This window comes from Halichoerus grypus, chromosome 12 (genome assembly GCF_964656455.1).
Source record: "Halichoerus grypus chromosome 12, mHalGry1.hap1.1, whole genome shotgun sequence".
Taxonomy (NCBI): Eukaryota; Metazoa; Chordata; class Mammalia; order Carnivora; family Phocidae; genus Halichoerus; species Halichoerus grypus.
This window is the reverse complement of record NC_135723.1, coordinates 49,484,174-49,500,284: the sequence shown is the minus strand read 5'-3', so window position 1 is coordinate 49,500,284 and position 16,111 is coordinate 49,484,174. Positions and strand designations below refer to the sequence as shown.

Genomic DNA, 16,111 nt, shown 5'->3' with positions numbered 1-16,111 from the left:
TTTCATTTATATGACTCACATAAATTTTGTTCTGAAAACTACCCTATGAGGTAAGGCAGGAAAATGATATTATTATGGCTCATTTATGAAGGAAGAAACTGAGCTCAGCAAAAATGAATGACTTTTTCAAAAATCAAAGAGCCGGGGCTGGAGCAAGACTTAACTTGTTTCTTCTTATTTACGACCATTTGTGTTTCAAACCACATCTAGCTCTTTCCCATAAGAATGTTAATGATGTATAGACCCTCATTCATTCATTTATTCGTCTATTTATTGAACATATTCTATTTGCGAGCCACCGTAAGAAGTCTCGGGGATACAAAAATGAGCTATTGTCTGCTCTCAAGGTGTTCCCACACATTTGAATAGCACTTTATCTCTTACAAAACTCTTCATAAAAAGGATACAGTCATCACTTCATCCTCTGTAGTATATCATTATTAGTTATATTTTGCACATAGAGGAATTTAGTAACTCACCTAAAGTCATAAAGAAGGTAGGGGCCCAGGAAGATCCAGTCATTACTTAAGTGCTAAAATGAGTACAGAACTATCGAACACTGGCTCTAAATTTTGTTGGACATGTATCTCTATCACTAAAAAAATTTTGAGCATGACTAGCAAGATACACGTAACACATTTTTAGCTAGTATACATCTGCTGCTATACTAATGTTAACACATTGCAAAACTCACAAAAAAATAAAATTTCAAAAATGAAAATGAAAGCAAATGCAAATAGAAGCTTTAATATTTACTTTCTGTTCCCTAATGGATGATCTTGCACACCTTTGAGGGTACACATACCTTCCTTTAGAGATCACTATTATAATGGGTGATTATAAACAAGTATTAAAAGGGAGCAGTCAACATGGGTGAGCGGTACAGTGGGGGTGGTATTGCATTGAGTCCTGGGCATCTTTTAAACTATGAGTGAATAATCAGCAATCTAAAAAAACCTTGATCTTCAGACTCTGGTCATAAATGCTTCCATCAAACACTAGAGAGATGCAAGTTTTTTATGTTCACTCTCCTAGTTTTTGTCTCAGTTGTGCTTTTCAGCTTTTTGACAACATGACAACAAAAGAGTTCGAATGCTAATGATTATAAGCAAGAAAATTTTGAATAAATGGATGTCTGTCCCAGAAGCACAAAAAGGAGAAATACTTAGATTTTATTCCATTCATGTGACAAAACTTAATTAAAAGGGGAATCTTTGAACCAGCAACATTTTATTTTAATGCCCAAATAGCTATTAATATAATTTGTGCTGTTGCAATAACTACACCACTTTATGGAAACATTTAGCTCTCATTCATGAAGAAGAGATCACTTTCTCTCCCACAACAAACTCCTTAGTGGAGCTCCATTTTAATTACTTTTTAATAATTTGAACAAACTGTTCCTTCACAGAAAACAATTTTCCACTTCAAACTGAGGGTAAAGTTCAATTTTTTAGATGTTAGCTCAATGAATAGTTTTTACCAGGGAAAAATAAGCAAATTTTAATTCATCCTTTCTTTGAGGGATCTAAAACATACAATTGAGGCGTATAAAATCAATTTTGTAAAATCCCAAACCTAATATACACACACAAAAACCCTCACAGTCTTCTAAAATTAGTTAACAACAAGCAATGGAATAATAAATGAAAGTTCTTGTCTGTACCGTTGCATTACCCAACTTGAGGAGTCAAAGTTTGCAGCATATTTTCTAGGCCTGGTGTCTCCTGGAATTTTGCAACACGGTGGCTTTGGTCCCCGGGTATTATGCTAGGACAAGCTAGGAAATGAAAGTATTGTTTTTGTAAAGGGTAGTGATATCTCTGTGTTATACCAGGGATCTTTGAAAAAAATTGAACATGTTTAAAACTTTTAAAAAACTTTTTTTCAAAATCAACAACAAAGGCCATTAAAAATTGAGTCACTGTGAAATTTGGGGGAATATTTCATCATGAACGTGGAGTTCAATTTCAATTTACGCATATTATACTTCTATTCAAAACGAGTTGTGGTGGCTTATGTCAGACAATTTTTGAAATGAAAATTTAGAAATAATAGAAAATGTTGAAGTCAGGTAAGAAAGTGGGGAAGTAATAATGTTTGGAGAAAAAAAATTTAATTCGTGTTCTAGAATGATGATGTAAGAGCCATCATTCATGATGAAAAGAAATCTTGATTTCTAAGGCATCTTATAGTTTTCAATGCCTTCTTCGCTTCTAGGCTTAAAAACTTAGCTCATCTCATTTTATGAGTGTGTGCTGTAGGTCCCGGTGAGCAATATCTGAAGAATAGTTTATTGTAAAATTTGGTCAAGATTGGCAGTGAAGAACTGAACGTCACTATGAAGAGTACTGAGAACAAACTGAAAACCTTGACCTCTCCTTTGGAGGTCAGCATAGTTTACATAGCCCTGGCATCCCAGGGCTTTTGTCAAGTCACTAATTTCAGGCTCCCCATCAGCAAAAAGTAACAACGATCAACCTCCATTTCACACACGCAGTTGTGAGACCTGAAAGAATTATTGATATAAACACATAAGACTGTTCTTTGCATGCAATACACATAATTAACTATAATTACTCAACAAGTGCATGGAACCACAGAGAAAAAGTGAACCTGTCCCTTGATTCAGTGCTCAATCCATCATGCATACCAGTTAGATTTTCCACCTTTGTGTATAATCTAGTAGAGTGATTTCCAATAGAGGTGCTCATCAGAATTAGAACTTCCAAGCTGTCCCCTCAGAATCTGATTCAGCATTCGCACCTGTAAAAGCCCTACAGATGATTTTGATGTGTAGCCTGTCTGAGAACTGCTCATCTATATTATGTGCCAAGAAGGACGTGGACCTTCTTTTAACCTCCCAAGTTTCTAGCTCATCATTTGCCTTTGCCTTAGCTGCTGTTATTACCATGGGGGTCTCTGTTTCCACCTGCATTCGGATAAGAAGTTTGAACATACAGGCCAAAGTCAAAGTCATCCTCCCTCTCCCACACCATCTGATTTTCCCCATCTGTTGACAGTTTCTTCCACTGTTTCCTGGCCTGACACATATACTCATAAACTTGTCACTTACTCATCAGAAAATTGGGGCCTGGGGACAGTGCTCTCAGAACTGCTTACTCTAGTTCTAGTCCTAAAATATGAAGAAGCAATTCACAGTTCAAATGTAGAATACATGATTTGAAAAGAGAGGTCTAATTCAGAAAAACAAGGTAGTTGAAACGGGATCCCCTGTCCATATGAAAGAAATTAGGCAAGTGCATTATTTTTCTCCAAGTGTTACCACCAGGGTGTTGTTTATAAAAAATTGAGAACCAGGGAGTCATTCCACTGAATCAAGTTTGTGCATCTGTAATAGATATTCGATGCTTTGGCTCCTTTTCCAAGATAGTGTAGGTTTAATGTTCAGAAATTCCTGGTTGGCTGAGTCTCTAACTGTAGCTGAAGAAAATAAAAACCCGTATCATTTTGTAGAAATGGTTCTTTTTTTTTTTTAGAATAAATGGCCACAACAAATTGTAACAGAGCTTACAGTTTTCAGTTTGGGAGTAAAGGAAGTTGCTTTCCAAATTGTTCATAGACTTTCAAAGAATTGTGTTTGTCATCTCTGTTATTGCAAGTACTTCCTCATATTTTTAGTTTTATTGAATTCTAAATTAAGAACACCATTAACACCACTTGAAATAGTTTTAACTGATTAAAGTTGAATTTAGCACTTGTGATTAGAATTTAAAAAGTGAAAGAAAATACAAATATGAAAAACTGTCACCACAACTGTTTCGCCATCTAATAAAGGGCTAGCTAACACAGTATGGCTCTGAGGAGAGCTTCTCTTATGAGAGAGACCAAAAGTTGTCAGATCTTGGAAATCAGTTTTTGGACTATCCACTTGGTATGTGTAACAATAGGGCCTTCATTCAGTAGCAGAAAAATTTCTTTGGTACATACTCACTTAGCTAATATTTTAGCCCTAGTTTTGGCTTTTACAATGGTAAAGAGGATGGTTTCAGACAGTTATTGATAGCTTATAGTACAATCTGTAGAAACAAATTCCAAAGAGTGGATAGGGCCGTTCAGGTCACCCTGCATTTCTTTGACCTCTTTCTCTCTTAGAAATTACCCTTTGAATCCTCTGCCCTACTGTGGCCAGGAATCTATGGAGTCTATAAATTTGAGTAGACGTTGCCCTGATCTGAAGACGTGAATCCCCAAAATGGGTGACTGCTGCCTGTAGAAGTTTGTTTGCAAAGATGGTCATTACTAATTCCTCCATTCCCCATGTGTGCTATTCTTTGCTTCAAGGTGTGGAGCCATTTCCCCTCTTCTTGAATTTAGGCTGGTCTTGTGACTTCCTTGACCAATAGAATGAGAAAGAAGTATTGTTCTGCCAGTCCTGGGCATAGAATCTACGAGGCCTAGTGCAATCTACCTTTGATTTCATAGAACCCATCCGCTATGTAAAGAAGGCCAGGGCATCCTGTTGGAGAAAGATCATGTGAAGAGAACTGAGATGCCCCAGCCAATAGCCCAGCACCAAGGCCCCAAACCTATGAATGAGTCCATCTTGGATCCTTCTCCAGCCTCGGGTGAACTTTCCCAGTCAACCCCAAAGGAAAGAGAGATGAGCTGTCTTCATTCAACCCAAGCCAAATTCCTGACCCGAAGAATTGAGAACAATAGAATGGTATTACTTTAAGACACTAAGTTTTGGAATGGTTTGTTGTAAAGCAATAGACAACTGGAAAAAAAGTTCTAAAATAATATGCTTCTTGTTCTTTAGAACTTAATCTGATTTAGCAATTACATAGCACACTTTTTTTTGACCATCCATTCAAGATAAAAACTAGTAAGTGGATCATTTTTAAGATTAGACTGTCACTGGCCTCATGTATAAGGTATCTTTCTTGAGTTCTTGCTATTATTTCCAGGCCTTGGAATTTTCCTGATTTAAAATATCATGTTTTTATTTTTTTCTATTTTATTATATTTGTTTTAAGATTTATTTTTCTATGAGAGGGAGACAGAGAGAGCACACACATGCACATGAGCAGAAGAGGGGCAGAGGGATAAAATCTTTAAGCAGACTCCCTGCTGAGCATGGTACCCAACATGGGGCTCCATCCCCTGACCCATGAGATCATGACTTTAGCTGAAACCAAGGGCTGGATGCTTCACGGACTGAGCCACCCCAGTACCCCAAAATATCATGTTTTTATATTATATTCTGATATTTACTAAAATGGAAATGTCTCAACTTTTATTAGTTGTCATTTCCTAAAATGAATAAGATGGTTAGATGGTTTCATCACTTTGAGATCCAGGTTTACTTGGGTAGAAGGGCCTTGGTTCATAATTCAATCAATCCTGGATCTTAGCAGCAACAGCCAGTGGGTATAGGAAGTAAATTAAGGCCAGGTTATAGAACATCCCAAGGAAACCCAGGCATCAGAATTCATAGACCTGACACTGTGGTGGCAACTGTTTTTATGTGATTGATTTTTTCAGAGAAGTTATCCAGCCAGTTAATTGGAAATCAGCCTTCTGGTGACTCAAGACTTTCCAGTCAAACCGGGGTCCTGTTCCACCTTATGCCAAAGAGATGGGGAATTCTAAGGAAGAGGAAGGTTGCCAGAAGGTGGGTACACCCCATGAACAGTAAGGCAGTTCTTCTAGACAATGAAACAAATTCAAAATGGAACCCTTCCACAGGATGGGGCTGCTTGTCCTGGTCAGGACTGGCAGGGTTGAGTACACAGGTGAAAGTACAGATGAACTACTGGTCAGTGAGATACCTAGTTCAGGAGATAGTGGGGAGAAAGGGAAAAGGACCAGGAAGGCAAGATGCCAGGTGGGCCAAAGACAAACATACAGAAATGTGAACATGTGCCCAGGACCAGTGTTGGTTAGTTTTGTGCATATTTTTGTTATTGTACTGTAGCACTTAATAATAATCACGGATGTTTATAAAGTTAGGAGAGACTAACTGCTAAGGAAAGATTTGGCCAAAGGGAAATGTTTTTCTTTTTAATCTTTTGTCAAGGTCTTGAGGTCTTTTAAGGAACAAATGATAGGAGAGGTAGAAGAAATATGAAATTGGGGTGAGGAGGGTGAGTGCAAACTTAAAATTGAAAAAATTTTTTCCATTTGGGAATAGTTTTAAGCTTTCGAATATTTCTGAAGACTAAGTGAAAATTGGTCTTCATGCGTTTAGGTTTATATCCACTGGTACATTTAACATTCTTTCATTTATTCATTCATTCTTTCACTTCTGTCTTAAACCAATTAGTGGTAGCCATGGTCACAAATGGAAATATTTAATTTTTCTATTTAAATTATTTCTATTCACATACAGCATAAACAACAGAGTGACCTAATTTCTCCCTCTTTGCGATCTGCCACAAGTTACTTCTACATGAAACATTCTCTCTGTCACCACTTAGTGCTTCTTGTCTAAGCCTGTCTAGTTTATTGTTCTAACTAGAATTTCCAACATCCATCCAAACTCTGTGTTCTTCTTGTCCTTCTCCCCCCCCCGCTTCTTCTTCCCTTCTTCTTTTTCTTCTTTTTCCTCTTTTATCCTTCTTCTCCTCCACCTTCTCCTCTTCCTCTCTGTCACTAGCCCAGTAAGTACCCCATGCTAGAGAACAATGAAGCAGCACTTTTTAATTTTATTTTTTTACAAAAATTAGAAGCTTGTTTATATCCTCATATCCTTTGGATGACACTGAAGAGACTATAATACCAATGTCTCAGTCTTCAATCTCTCCCTTAACCCTGCTATCCCACTGGCCTCTCTGTGCCTTTACCTGACCATAGTCTCTTTTGACCTGCTTAAGATCAAGATTTGGTATCCTCATGGTTAAGGGATTATTAGGCAATGACGTCTCACATTCAGACTCTATAAACAGCTCACCTCTTATCCTTATTCTTTGCTTTTGCAGGGTGGTGGTGGTTGTGGTCATAATGCCATGTCCAAATGTCCACATTCTTCTTTTCTTATTTCTCAGAAGACAGTAATGAGTGAATTTTCTGGAAGCATTAAGGCCTGTTTTTAAAAATTATTTTAGGGAAGCCTGGGTGGCTCAGTCAGTTAAGCGTCTGCCTTCGACTCAGGTAATGATCCCAGGGTCCTGTGAATTGTACCCTTTAGTTCTGTGCCCAGAAGCAGAATTCCAGGCAACAATTTCAATTCTGTTTAAGTTGTGGTCAAAGATATGGCCTTTGGTGGCTCTCAGAAGTGATTTGTTTTTAAATGACAGTTCTGTAGAAATACTAGGGAGATAATTCAGTTCTCCATTTCTTTAATATCATTTTTTTCCCCTAGCAGTTAAATATTTTTCCCTTGTGTTTTCCTCCTTATAAATTAACAAGGAAATAAAACATAACTGTTTTAATAGATTTCTTATGCAAGTTTTATATGGCGTATTTAATGTATTACATGTCTTTGCTTTAGGTCTTGAAATTAAATGCATTGAATATAAAGTGAATTGGGTGTAATTTTTTTAATTCAGTGTTTTATTTATTTATTTATTTTTAAAGATTTTATTTATTGAAAGAGCATGCATGTGCACAAGGGGGGAGGGGCAGAGGGAGAGGGACAAGCAGACTCCCTGCTGAGCAGAGAGCCTGACCTGGGGCTCCACTCGGGGCTCCATCCCAGGATCCTAAGATCATGACTTGAGCCAAAGTCAGATGCTTAACAAACTGAGCCAGGCACCCCTTAACTGGTGTTTATTTAAGTCTGGTCAACACTTACATAGTATCACCTAAGGAAGCATTTAAAAAAAGCAGATTTCTGGGCCTACTCTAGATCGACTGAATCAAAATTTCTGTTGGAGGGTGCCAATAATACATTTTCTAAGATTATTATATAATATATAATAAGTAAATGATATTATATAAAATACATAAGAAATACTATATATATTAACAATAGTCCTCAAATGATTCTTATGACAAGTTAAACTTTGGTAACATTAATGATATTAATGATATCAAGTTTATCATTCAGTCCTAAGGCTATTTATCATTGTTTCCTTTTTTAGCTATAATAGGAAAAACAAAGTAGACAGTTGAGACCGTTGATAATTTACTTTGTAATACATATTGAGAAAATGAAAGATGGTAACCTTGTTGTCATGTGTTGTTTAGTTTGAATTATCCACAGAAAGATCTCATTGTGGAGCATCATTTTTCTTATGTATAAAAATGAGTTAAAGGTCAGAGGTTAATAGACTATAGCATTTACATAAAACACAATGGCAAAACAGGAATTAGGATTCATAGACTGACAGTAATACTGGGACTGGCCCATGGTAGAACAATAATATATTCTGTTTGGCCCCTATTTCAGCAGAGTTAAAGGGTAAACCGTTAAGCTGTTCATTAGCATTTGTGAGCAACACCCCAACTAACCTCTAGAAATGCTATTAAAACACTAAGTGTGGTTGGGGAGGGGAATGACTGGCAGTGATAATTATACTTAGATTAACACTAAAAAAATAAACTCAACCTAATCTAAAATTCAGTAATAATAATAATAAGGTCCCCAAGATAATCTTCCAGGGTCCTCTGTCATAGAAACAAACAACAAAGGGGCGTTATTTAGGCCTTTCAGATATAAAGATGAGAGCCACTTTCATCTAATGGCCACTTCTATATGCATTAAAAAAATAAAGACATGTTAAAGTGAGTTTATAAAATTGTGGTATACACTTAACAAAGCTATGCTTTGACTATTCGCAGTACAATAAAACGCGTTTTATTATTCACAGGATAAAGTGTATTTTAAAAATCATAGTGCACTGAGAGTGTAGTTATGGGACATAAATAAAGTCAAATGGACAGTGTTTTCTTTCTTCAGTCATATCACTATATTTCTAACTATGTATAACTCCATTTGGAAGTTATAGTCAGTCAACCTGTAAGTTTGAAGGTTTTCCTGAGCATGAAACTGTATTAGTTTCCTGTGTTTGTTGTAACAAATCACAAATAGAGTGGCTTAAAACAAGTTTATTATCTAAGTGTTGTAGATGTGAGCAATCTCAAAATGGGGGGGCAGGGCTATGTTTTTCTGGAATTTCTAGTTGAAGAATTTGGTTCCTTGCTCTATGCAGCTTCTAGAAGCTCCTGGAATCCTTGACTCATAGCTTCGTATCACTGTGACCTACAATTCAGTCCTGACACTTGTTTCTCTGATTCCGACCGCTCTCTTATAAGGACACTTACGATTCTATTGGACACACCTGGATCATCCAGGCTACCCTCCCCAACTGAAGGGCTTTAATTTAATCACAGCTGCAATGTTCCTTTTATAAGGTCAGGTAAAATATTCACAGGTTTCAGGGATTAGAACATGGGCAACATTGGGAGACCATTATTTTATCTACCACAGAAGCTCAGACCAAAAACCACTCCAAGAACTTTCCCCTTTGTGTGCTCTGCATTGTGATACAGTTGGGGTTTATTTTTTCTAAACTTATCAACTGATACTGCAGAGTGGTTATTACCAATGGGTCACAGAGGATCTCACTTTCCAAGGTAGGCACTTTTAGCTACTTGTTGCAGAGAAGATAATTTTTTTTTAATTTTTTATTTATTTGCGAGAGAGAGAATGAGAGACAGAGAGCATGAGAGGGAGGAGGGTCAGAGGGAGAAGCAGACTCCCTGCTGAGCAGGGAGCCTGATGTAGGACTCCATCCCGGGACTCGAGGATCATGACCTGAGCCGAAGGCAGTCGCTTAACCAACTGAGCCACCCAGGCGCCCGAGAAGATAATTTCATAATGTGGCTGCTACAACTTGTTATAAAACTACATGGAAACTATATTTTTTACCCAAAGTATGCATAATAAGGAACTAATTATTTATATCTATAGAAAAAGATACAGAAAAAATGTTGCTTCTCATACTGTGATAGACAAATGAAGTCTGTCCTTTACTTTCAATGAGTCTGTTAAATATTGTTAACATACAGTATAAAAGATCTAAGATTCATAGTGAACAGAGCAAAATTAATATATTTGCTCTAAAACAACTAAATCAATAAAACACGATTCTTGCTAAAATTTGTCAAGATTTAATTATTTATAATACATAGCAATTAATAAGACTTTTATTACTATGCTTTTTTTGCTGAAGATTAAGAAAATGAAAACTAGGGATGCCTGGGTGTCTCATTTGGTTAGGTGTCTGCCTTCTGCTCAGGTCATAATCCCAGGGTCCTGGGATAGAGCCCCACATCGGGCTCCCTGCTCAGCGGGAAGTTTGCTTCTCCCTCTCTTCCTCTGTGATTTCTCTCTCTGCCTCTCTCTCTCTCTCTTTTTTTTTCTCTGTCTCTCTCTTAAATCTTAAAAAAAGTGAAAAATAGCTTTAACTCCACTGTTAGATTAAAAAGGGAAACTAAGATTAATATTAATAGATTTGCATTTCTGCTTCTGTATAGATTCCTTTATTCATTTACCCATTCAGTTAGTCAACAGGTATTGAGTGTCTAGTACAGGCCAGACACAGGTGTGGTGGTGCTACCAAGTCAAGTGTATTATGATGCTTATTTTTCAGCTAAGAGTCAGTGATATGACAAACTGCAATTATAATGGAGCTAAACACTAATTATAGTAAAAGTACTTTTTTGTTACTTTTGTATTGAAAGTACTTCTATATTGAAACTTGTGTACTGAAAATATAAGTGTATTGAATGTATTAAAAGCATGTTCAGTCACTGATAAATAAAAGAAACATTTTAATTTTGTTATCTTTAATCTAAATTCGGAAAAATGGGTAAAAATACTGGGTTGGAATATTATAACCTGATAATATTTTCAGCGCCTAAAAGATTCCTCTCTTTTTTAAATCAATTTCAAATTAACTTTATAGGTGAAGATTAAATTAGCAAATATTAATAAATATACTTCAATTATGATAAACCGACTCCATCGGTTCATTCAATACATACTTATTAAACTTCTTTCATATTTCAGGAGCTGGGCACAAAACCCAAAAGGAAAAGTAAGGATCCTACTCTCATGGAGTTTACATTCCAGGGACCTAATACAATGGGCTCTGACATTCCAAGTACTTGACTACATTTTTCTGGTAAACACGACCAGCAAGGACAGCACTAAATAAGGGCATATATGCTCCAGGCCTGGAATTCTTCAACTCGGGCTGTACTTCTGTGCAAGGGCCTAAAGGCAGATCTGCCATTTGTGCAATTTTACACAAGTTATTTATTATTTACACAAGTTATTTATTATTATTACAACCTTTCTTCTTTCTCTGTAATAACCGAACCAAACCAAAACAAACAAAACCCCAATAACAGTTGGGTTCTCCTGGAGATTAAATGAGCTAATGTGTGTCGCGTGTTCAGCAGTTATTAGTACTATTGCTTTGACTCTGTGGGCCCAAAATGAGCCCGCTCATTAGAATGAGCTGGGGATCTTTAAAAACATTCTAAAACTCGGGCCACACAGCAGACTAATTAAATCCCAATCGCTGAGGGTGGGACACAGGTGTCAGCACTTTCTGACCTCCCCAGGTAGTTCCCATTTGCAGACAAATTTGAGATCCGCGGCAGTTTTGTTTCTATATCTGGTTCATAATAACACTTGCCCATCCATCTGTCTTTTCTGAGGTGGAACCAGAAGGTGGAACCTTTAAGCCTCACGAGCTTAAAGGTAGAAATCGAGGTGCACGTTTCTCTGTGCCATCCTGTGACTTGAATCCAAATGTCTTTAAGGGGAGAGGGACTGGAGGGCGTCCCGACCGCTACAGCCTCCGCACAGCTGTTAGGTTTAATGGGACCCGTAGATATGCACGGACGGCTGACGCTTCCACCTGAGGCGACTGCGGGGCCCGCCAGAGCAGCGAGGAGGCGCGGAACTCAGGCCTGCCGGGGGCGCTGGGCTCGGCGTAGAGGCCGAGGACGCGACGAGAAGCAGCTCGGCGGCTGGAGCGTCCCCTGGGGACACGCCGCGGCCTGGCCCTCGCTGCTCCAGTGGGCGCCGTCCGCCCTCACCCGCCCTTCCTCCTTTCCCCCCTACCCCAGCCGAGGCCCCGAGCAGCCGCGGAGCGCTTGGGCCCGGGGCGAGCCAGGCGGGGCGAGCCAGGCCGGCCGCGCCGCCCGCCGCCATGGAGCCCAGGCCCGCCGCACCGGGGCCTTGTCCCGGCGACTCGCGCGGCGCGGAGGAAGCAGCCGCGGCCTCTTCGCTGAACCCGGCCGGGGCCGAGGCCCAGCCCCGGCGCCGCGCTCCCGCCGTGGCTGCTGTGTTGCCGGCGGGGGGGAGCGGGGAGAGGATGGGCGTCCCCACCCCGAAGCAGTTCTGTCCCATCCTGGAGAGGCCGCTCATCAGCTACACCCTGCAGGCCTTGGAGAGGTAATGCGGCGCCAGGCGCGCCCCCGGCCCCCGGCCCGGCCTCCCGCTCCCTCCCGGCCCGCCTGGGGCAGCCCGCGACACCTGCCCCTGGTGGTGCTTTCGCGCTGGCGCCTTCTCTCGGCGGACTGCGGGGCCGACCCCACCCGCCCAGTCCCCGCCGCCGACTCGGGCTCCGTCCTCGCTTGCAGTTTAGAGATGGGCGGCTCTGCTCCTCTAGCAGACCGGCATGCAAGCGGGGGCTGCCCCACAGAGCCCTTTCTGTGCCCAGGCCGTCGGGCGGGGGGCGGGGGGGAGCTCGGCTCATGGAGTTGAACTAAGGAAGGAAAGCATGGGTTGGGACTAAGAGGCATTTAGTCTTAACAGTGGCCCCAGTGTGGCCTAACGACAAGCAAGCCTTTTCAGGAGTCTCTTCTGTCTCTGCCTTTTTCTCAGTCTCTTATTTGCACTCTCCGTGCATGCGTGAATTGGAGTTTTACTTGTGCATCTGACTATACGAACCTTGGTTCGCTTTATCCATTCATTTATAAACACTAGCGAAGTATCTCTTATGACCCTGTGTTGATTAAGAGGTGCTGAAAGTGTACCGAGGGGCAGAATTTAATCCAAGCTTTTCAACGTGGATATGGTTTTAAGGGGGCGAGATTCTGAAGTTGAGGCCAATTTGTGCTTTATCCTGTTACAAAATGCACTGACTTGTAGGGGATATGGAGAGGGAATGGGGGTGGGAGGACTAGGGGAGCCTTAGTGAGGTGAAAAGGGGGTGTGCTATTTATCTTGCTTTAGAGGGCCAGTAATATGAGCGTGGGGTGAGGCTGGAGGGGTAGAAATAGGGCAAGTTGCAAAGGTCCTTAGACGTGTTGGGAAGGTGTTGAAACGTCTTGAAGCCAGGGTGGTCTTGTGATAGGATGTTAAACCTTGAAATGAGCCCTTTGTATCTCAAGAGAGATGACCTTTTTTAGCATAGCCTTTGCAGGTGGCTTTGATGAAGATTAAGCTAATGAGTCGCTACTAATCAAAGGACAGTAGCCTATTATCCAGAAAAGATCTTCTCCCTGCCCCACTATGCTGCACACACCACAGAAGCCAAAGGGCCCAAGTTGCTTTGTGTATGGTTATCTTCCTAAATGTTGGCATTTGGAAAACGGAAGCATGAAGAGCCCTAATCACCCTTGATTCAAGTAATCAGGCTGGTGGTTCCATATGAAACTCAGACAAACACTGAAACAGTTCCAGGTGCTTCCCCTATTCTGTAGTCTACCTTTTATCTGGGTATGCATCATTTAACTACAGTATTGGATGCTAGACCTTATGACAACAGAGCTCATTATGTAGGTAGTATTACAGGAACAATGGATTTTGGCCAGCAGAATCTAACTGCTTAATTACCAGATGTAGCGGAATACAGTGTTTTTTACATTTAATTTTCCTTCCTGTGAAGGAAATTCGGATTATTAGCATGTTTGCATCTTCTGAGGGAGCCTGAGATAGGTGGTTACTGGAAAAATCTTTTAAAGTAAAAGAATGTTCTGGTAAGACCTTGTTTATGGAAAAGGGGGAATATGTGTTTTCTTTCGATAACAGCAGTGATAAAATTCTAATAGTAACTACTTAAATCTCCATTTTGAAATACTCGGGGGCTCATTTTTGTCACTGTTAAAATGCCTGAATAACTTAAGGGATGCTTATATTTGGGGTGTGTTTCAGGAAATCCTTGGAAACCTTGCATTACAGGGGTTTAGGTATGGGTGCTTCTGAGCCATTTCCTAAAGGAAGGGCATTCTCTTGACTGCTAATAGGCTTCCTAGAGCATGGTGCTCAAAAGCCTAGGTTATTTCTTCCCCCTCCCCCCGAATTATTCAGGTTCAAATAAGGAAAGGAAATGGAAGCATAAAGTGTGTTGTAAAATTCTTACCTTTTGCTCTTTGGTGAAAGTATGCATGCTTACCATTTACTAAGGGGAAGCACAGCTCTCAGTATCCCAAATCAGAAAAGCTGTAATTGGGTGTCACCACAGTCTGTCATCTGGTTTATTTTAGGACAGTGTTCGCTCTCCTTGACCTCTGGGAGCTATGAATATGGATTGTGTAGAATTTGATTTCAAAGCTCCTTTGTCCCTCATAAGTTAGGATTTTCCTTTCTCAAACTTTTGCCATCTCACAGAGAAGTTGCTGTGAGTAATCTTCTTAATCTTGACTAAGAAGGATAATCAAGAAAAAATGACCCTTATGGTGTGATCTGTCTTCTGGAATTTTGAGCCAATTTAAAACTACAGTGTATAAGAGCTTTCACCTCTGAAGTTTGGTCCACAATTTTTTTTTTTTAAGATTTTATTTATTTGACAGAGACACAGCGAGAGAGGGAACACAAACGGGGGGGGGGGGTGGGTGGGAGAGGGAGAAGCAGGCTCCTCACTGAGCAGGGAGCCCGATGCGGGGCTTGATCCCAGGACCCTGAGATCATGACCTGAACCGAAGGCAGACGCTTAACGACTGAGCCACCCAGGCGCCCCATTTGTCCACAATTCTTAAATTGGGGTTAGGGAAATGTAAAGAAATATAACTAGTTTTGGTTTGAGTTAAACACATGTTTAAATGGCATTATTTCCAGTCTTGCATTTACCCACCCAAAGAGACTAGAAATAGTATAGCCACACAAGGGAAAACGAATGTTAAGAGGTGCTGGAGTAGATAAAAGATGATGACAAAATGTTGGAAGAACAGCATGGTAATCAATCAGACTTAACGGTCCTAGGGAAGTGGGAACAGCTGCGAAGAAGCATTTTGGTTGAAGTCCCAGGCCCTTGGAAAGGTTCAGGAATTAGAGCTACAGGATACTTCGGAAGGTGGGGTAGACAGCTGAAAAACAAAAAAAAACCAAACCAAAAAAAAAAAAAAAACACCCAAAAAACCAAAACCCAACTGGTTGAAACCTTAAAAAGAAACCTTTAAACTCCTAGATTGCTGTCAGAATGCTGGAGGCTTATTCTCTGACTCAGCACAGCCAATGGCTGAGTAAGGAGTTCCATGGCCATGGAGGAATTAAGAGCAAGACTGCTGTGTGAAATGATGAGATCCTTAGCTTCTAAGGTAAACTCAAGGGAGTGTCTTCTCAAACAACATGGTATATATTAAAGCACCTGTTCTTCAGTCACTGAAAAGAACTTTTTTTTGCCCCCATTATACTAACAAGGAACTGAGGTCAAGGGTCCTAGTCCCTTATGTAACTATTGATTTATGACCAGAGTTTCTAAAAGAATTACTGCTTTAAGAAAACTATATTAATCTGTTTTATTGATTGGTATGTGTTTGTCTTAAGGAAACTGATTTTTGTGGTTGAGTTGGGTTGCTTTCTTGCCACTTGGAAAATCAGTGGAAGTCCTGTTTTAGTAACTTTGACTCCATGGTATGAGTGTGAGTATGAGTGCGTGAGTGTGTGTGTGTGTGTTGTTTAGGTAAATAGCAGTAGTGTGGTTACTGGATCATAGTGTAGTTCTATTTTTACTTTTTTGAGGAACCTTCATTCTATTTTCCACAGTGTCTGCCCCAGTTTGCATTCCCACCAACGGTGCATGAGGCTTCCTTTTTCTCTACATCCTTATCAATACTTGATGTTTCTGGTGTTACTAATTTTAGCCTTTCTGACGGGTGTGAGGTGGTATCTTGTGGTTTTGATTTGCATTTCCCAGATGATGAGTAATGGTGAGCATCTTTTCATGTGTCTCTTGGACATCTG

General features: G+C 40.1%; 1 protein-coding gene across 5 annotated transcripts in view; it reads left to right on the top strand.

Moving 5' to 3' along the window:
• The first annotated feature begins 11,884 nt into the window (after nt 1-11,884).
• The window catches only part of CRPPA (CDP-L-ribitol pyrophosphorylase A), a 407,209-nt gene continuing 402,982 nt past the window's right edge, over nt 11,885-16,111 (top strand). For all 5 annotated transcript variants that reach the window (XM_078059331.1, XM_078059332.1, XM_078059334.1 and 2 more), the window contains exon 1: nt 11,885-12,379. In XM_078059331.1, the coding sequence (XP_077915457.1) occupies nt 12,135-12,379 (245 nt within the window). In that variant the 5' untranslated portion in view covers nt 11,885-12,134. The remainder of the gene's footprint in view (nt 12,380-16,111) is intronic.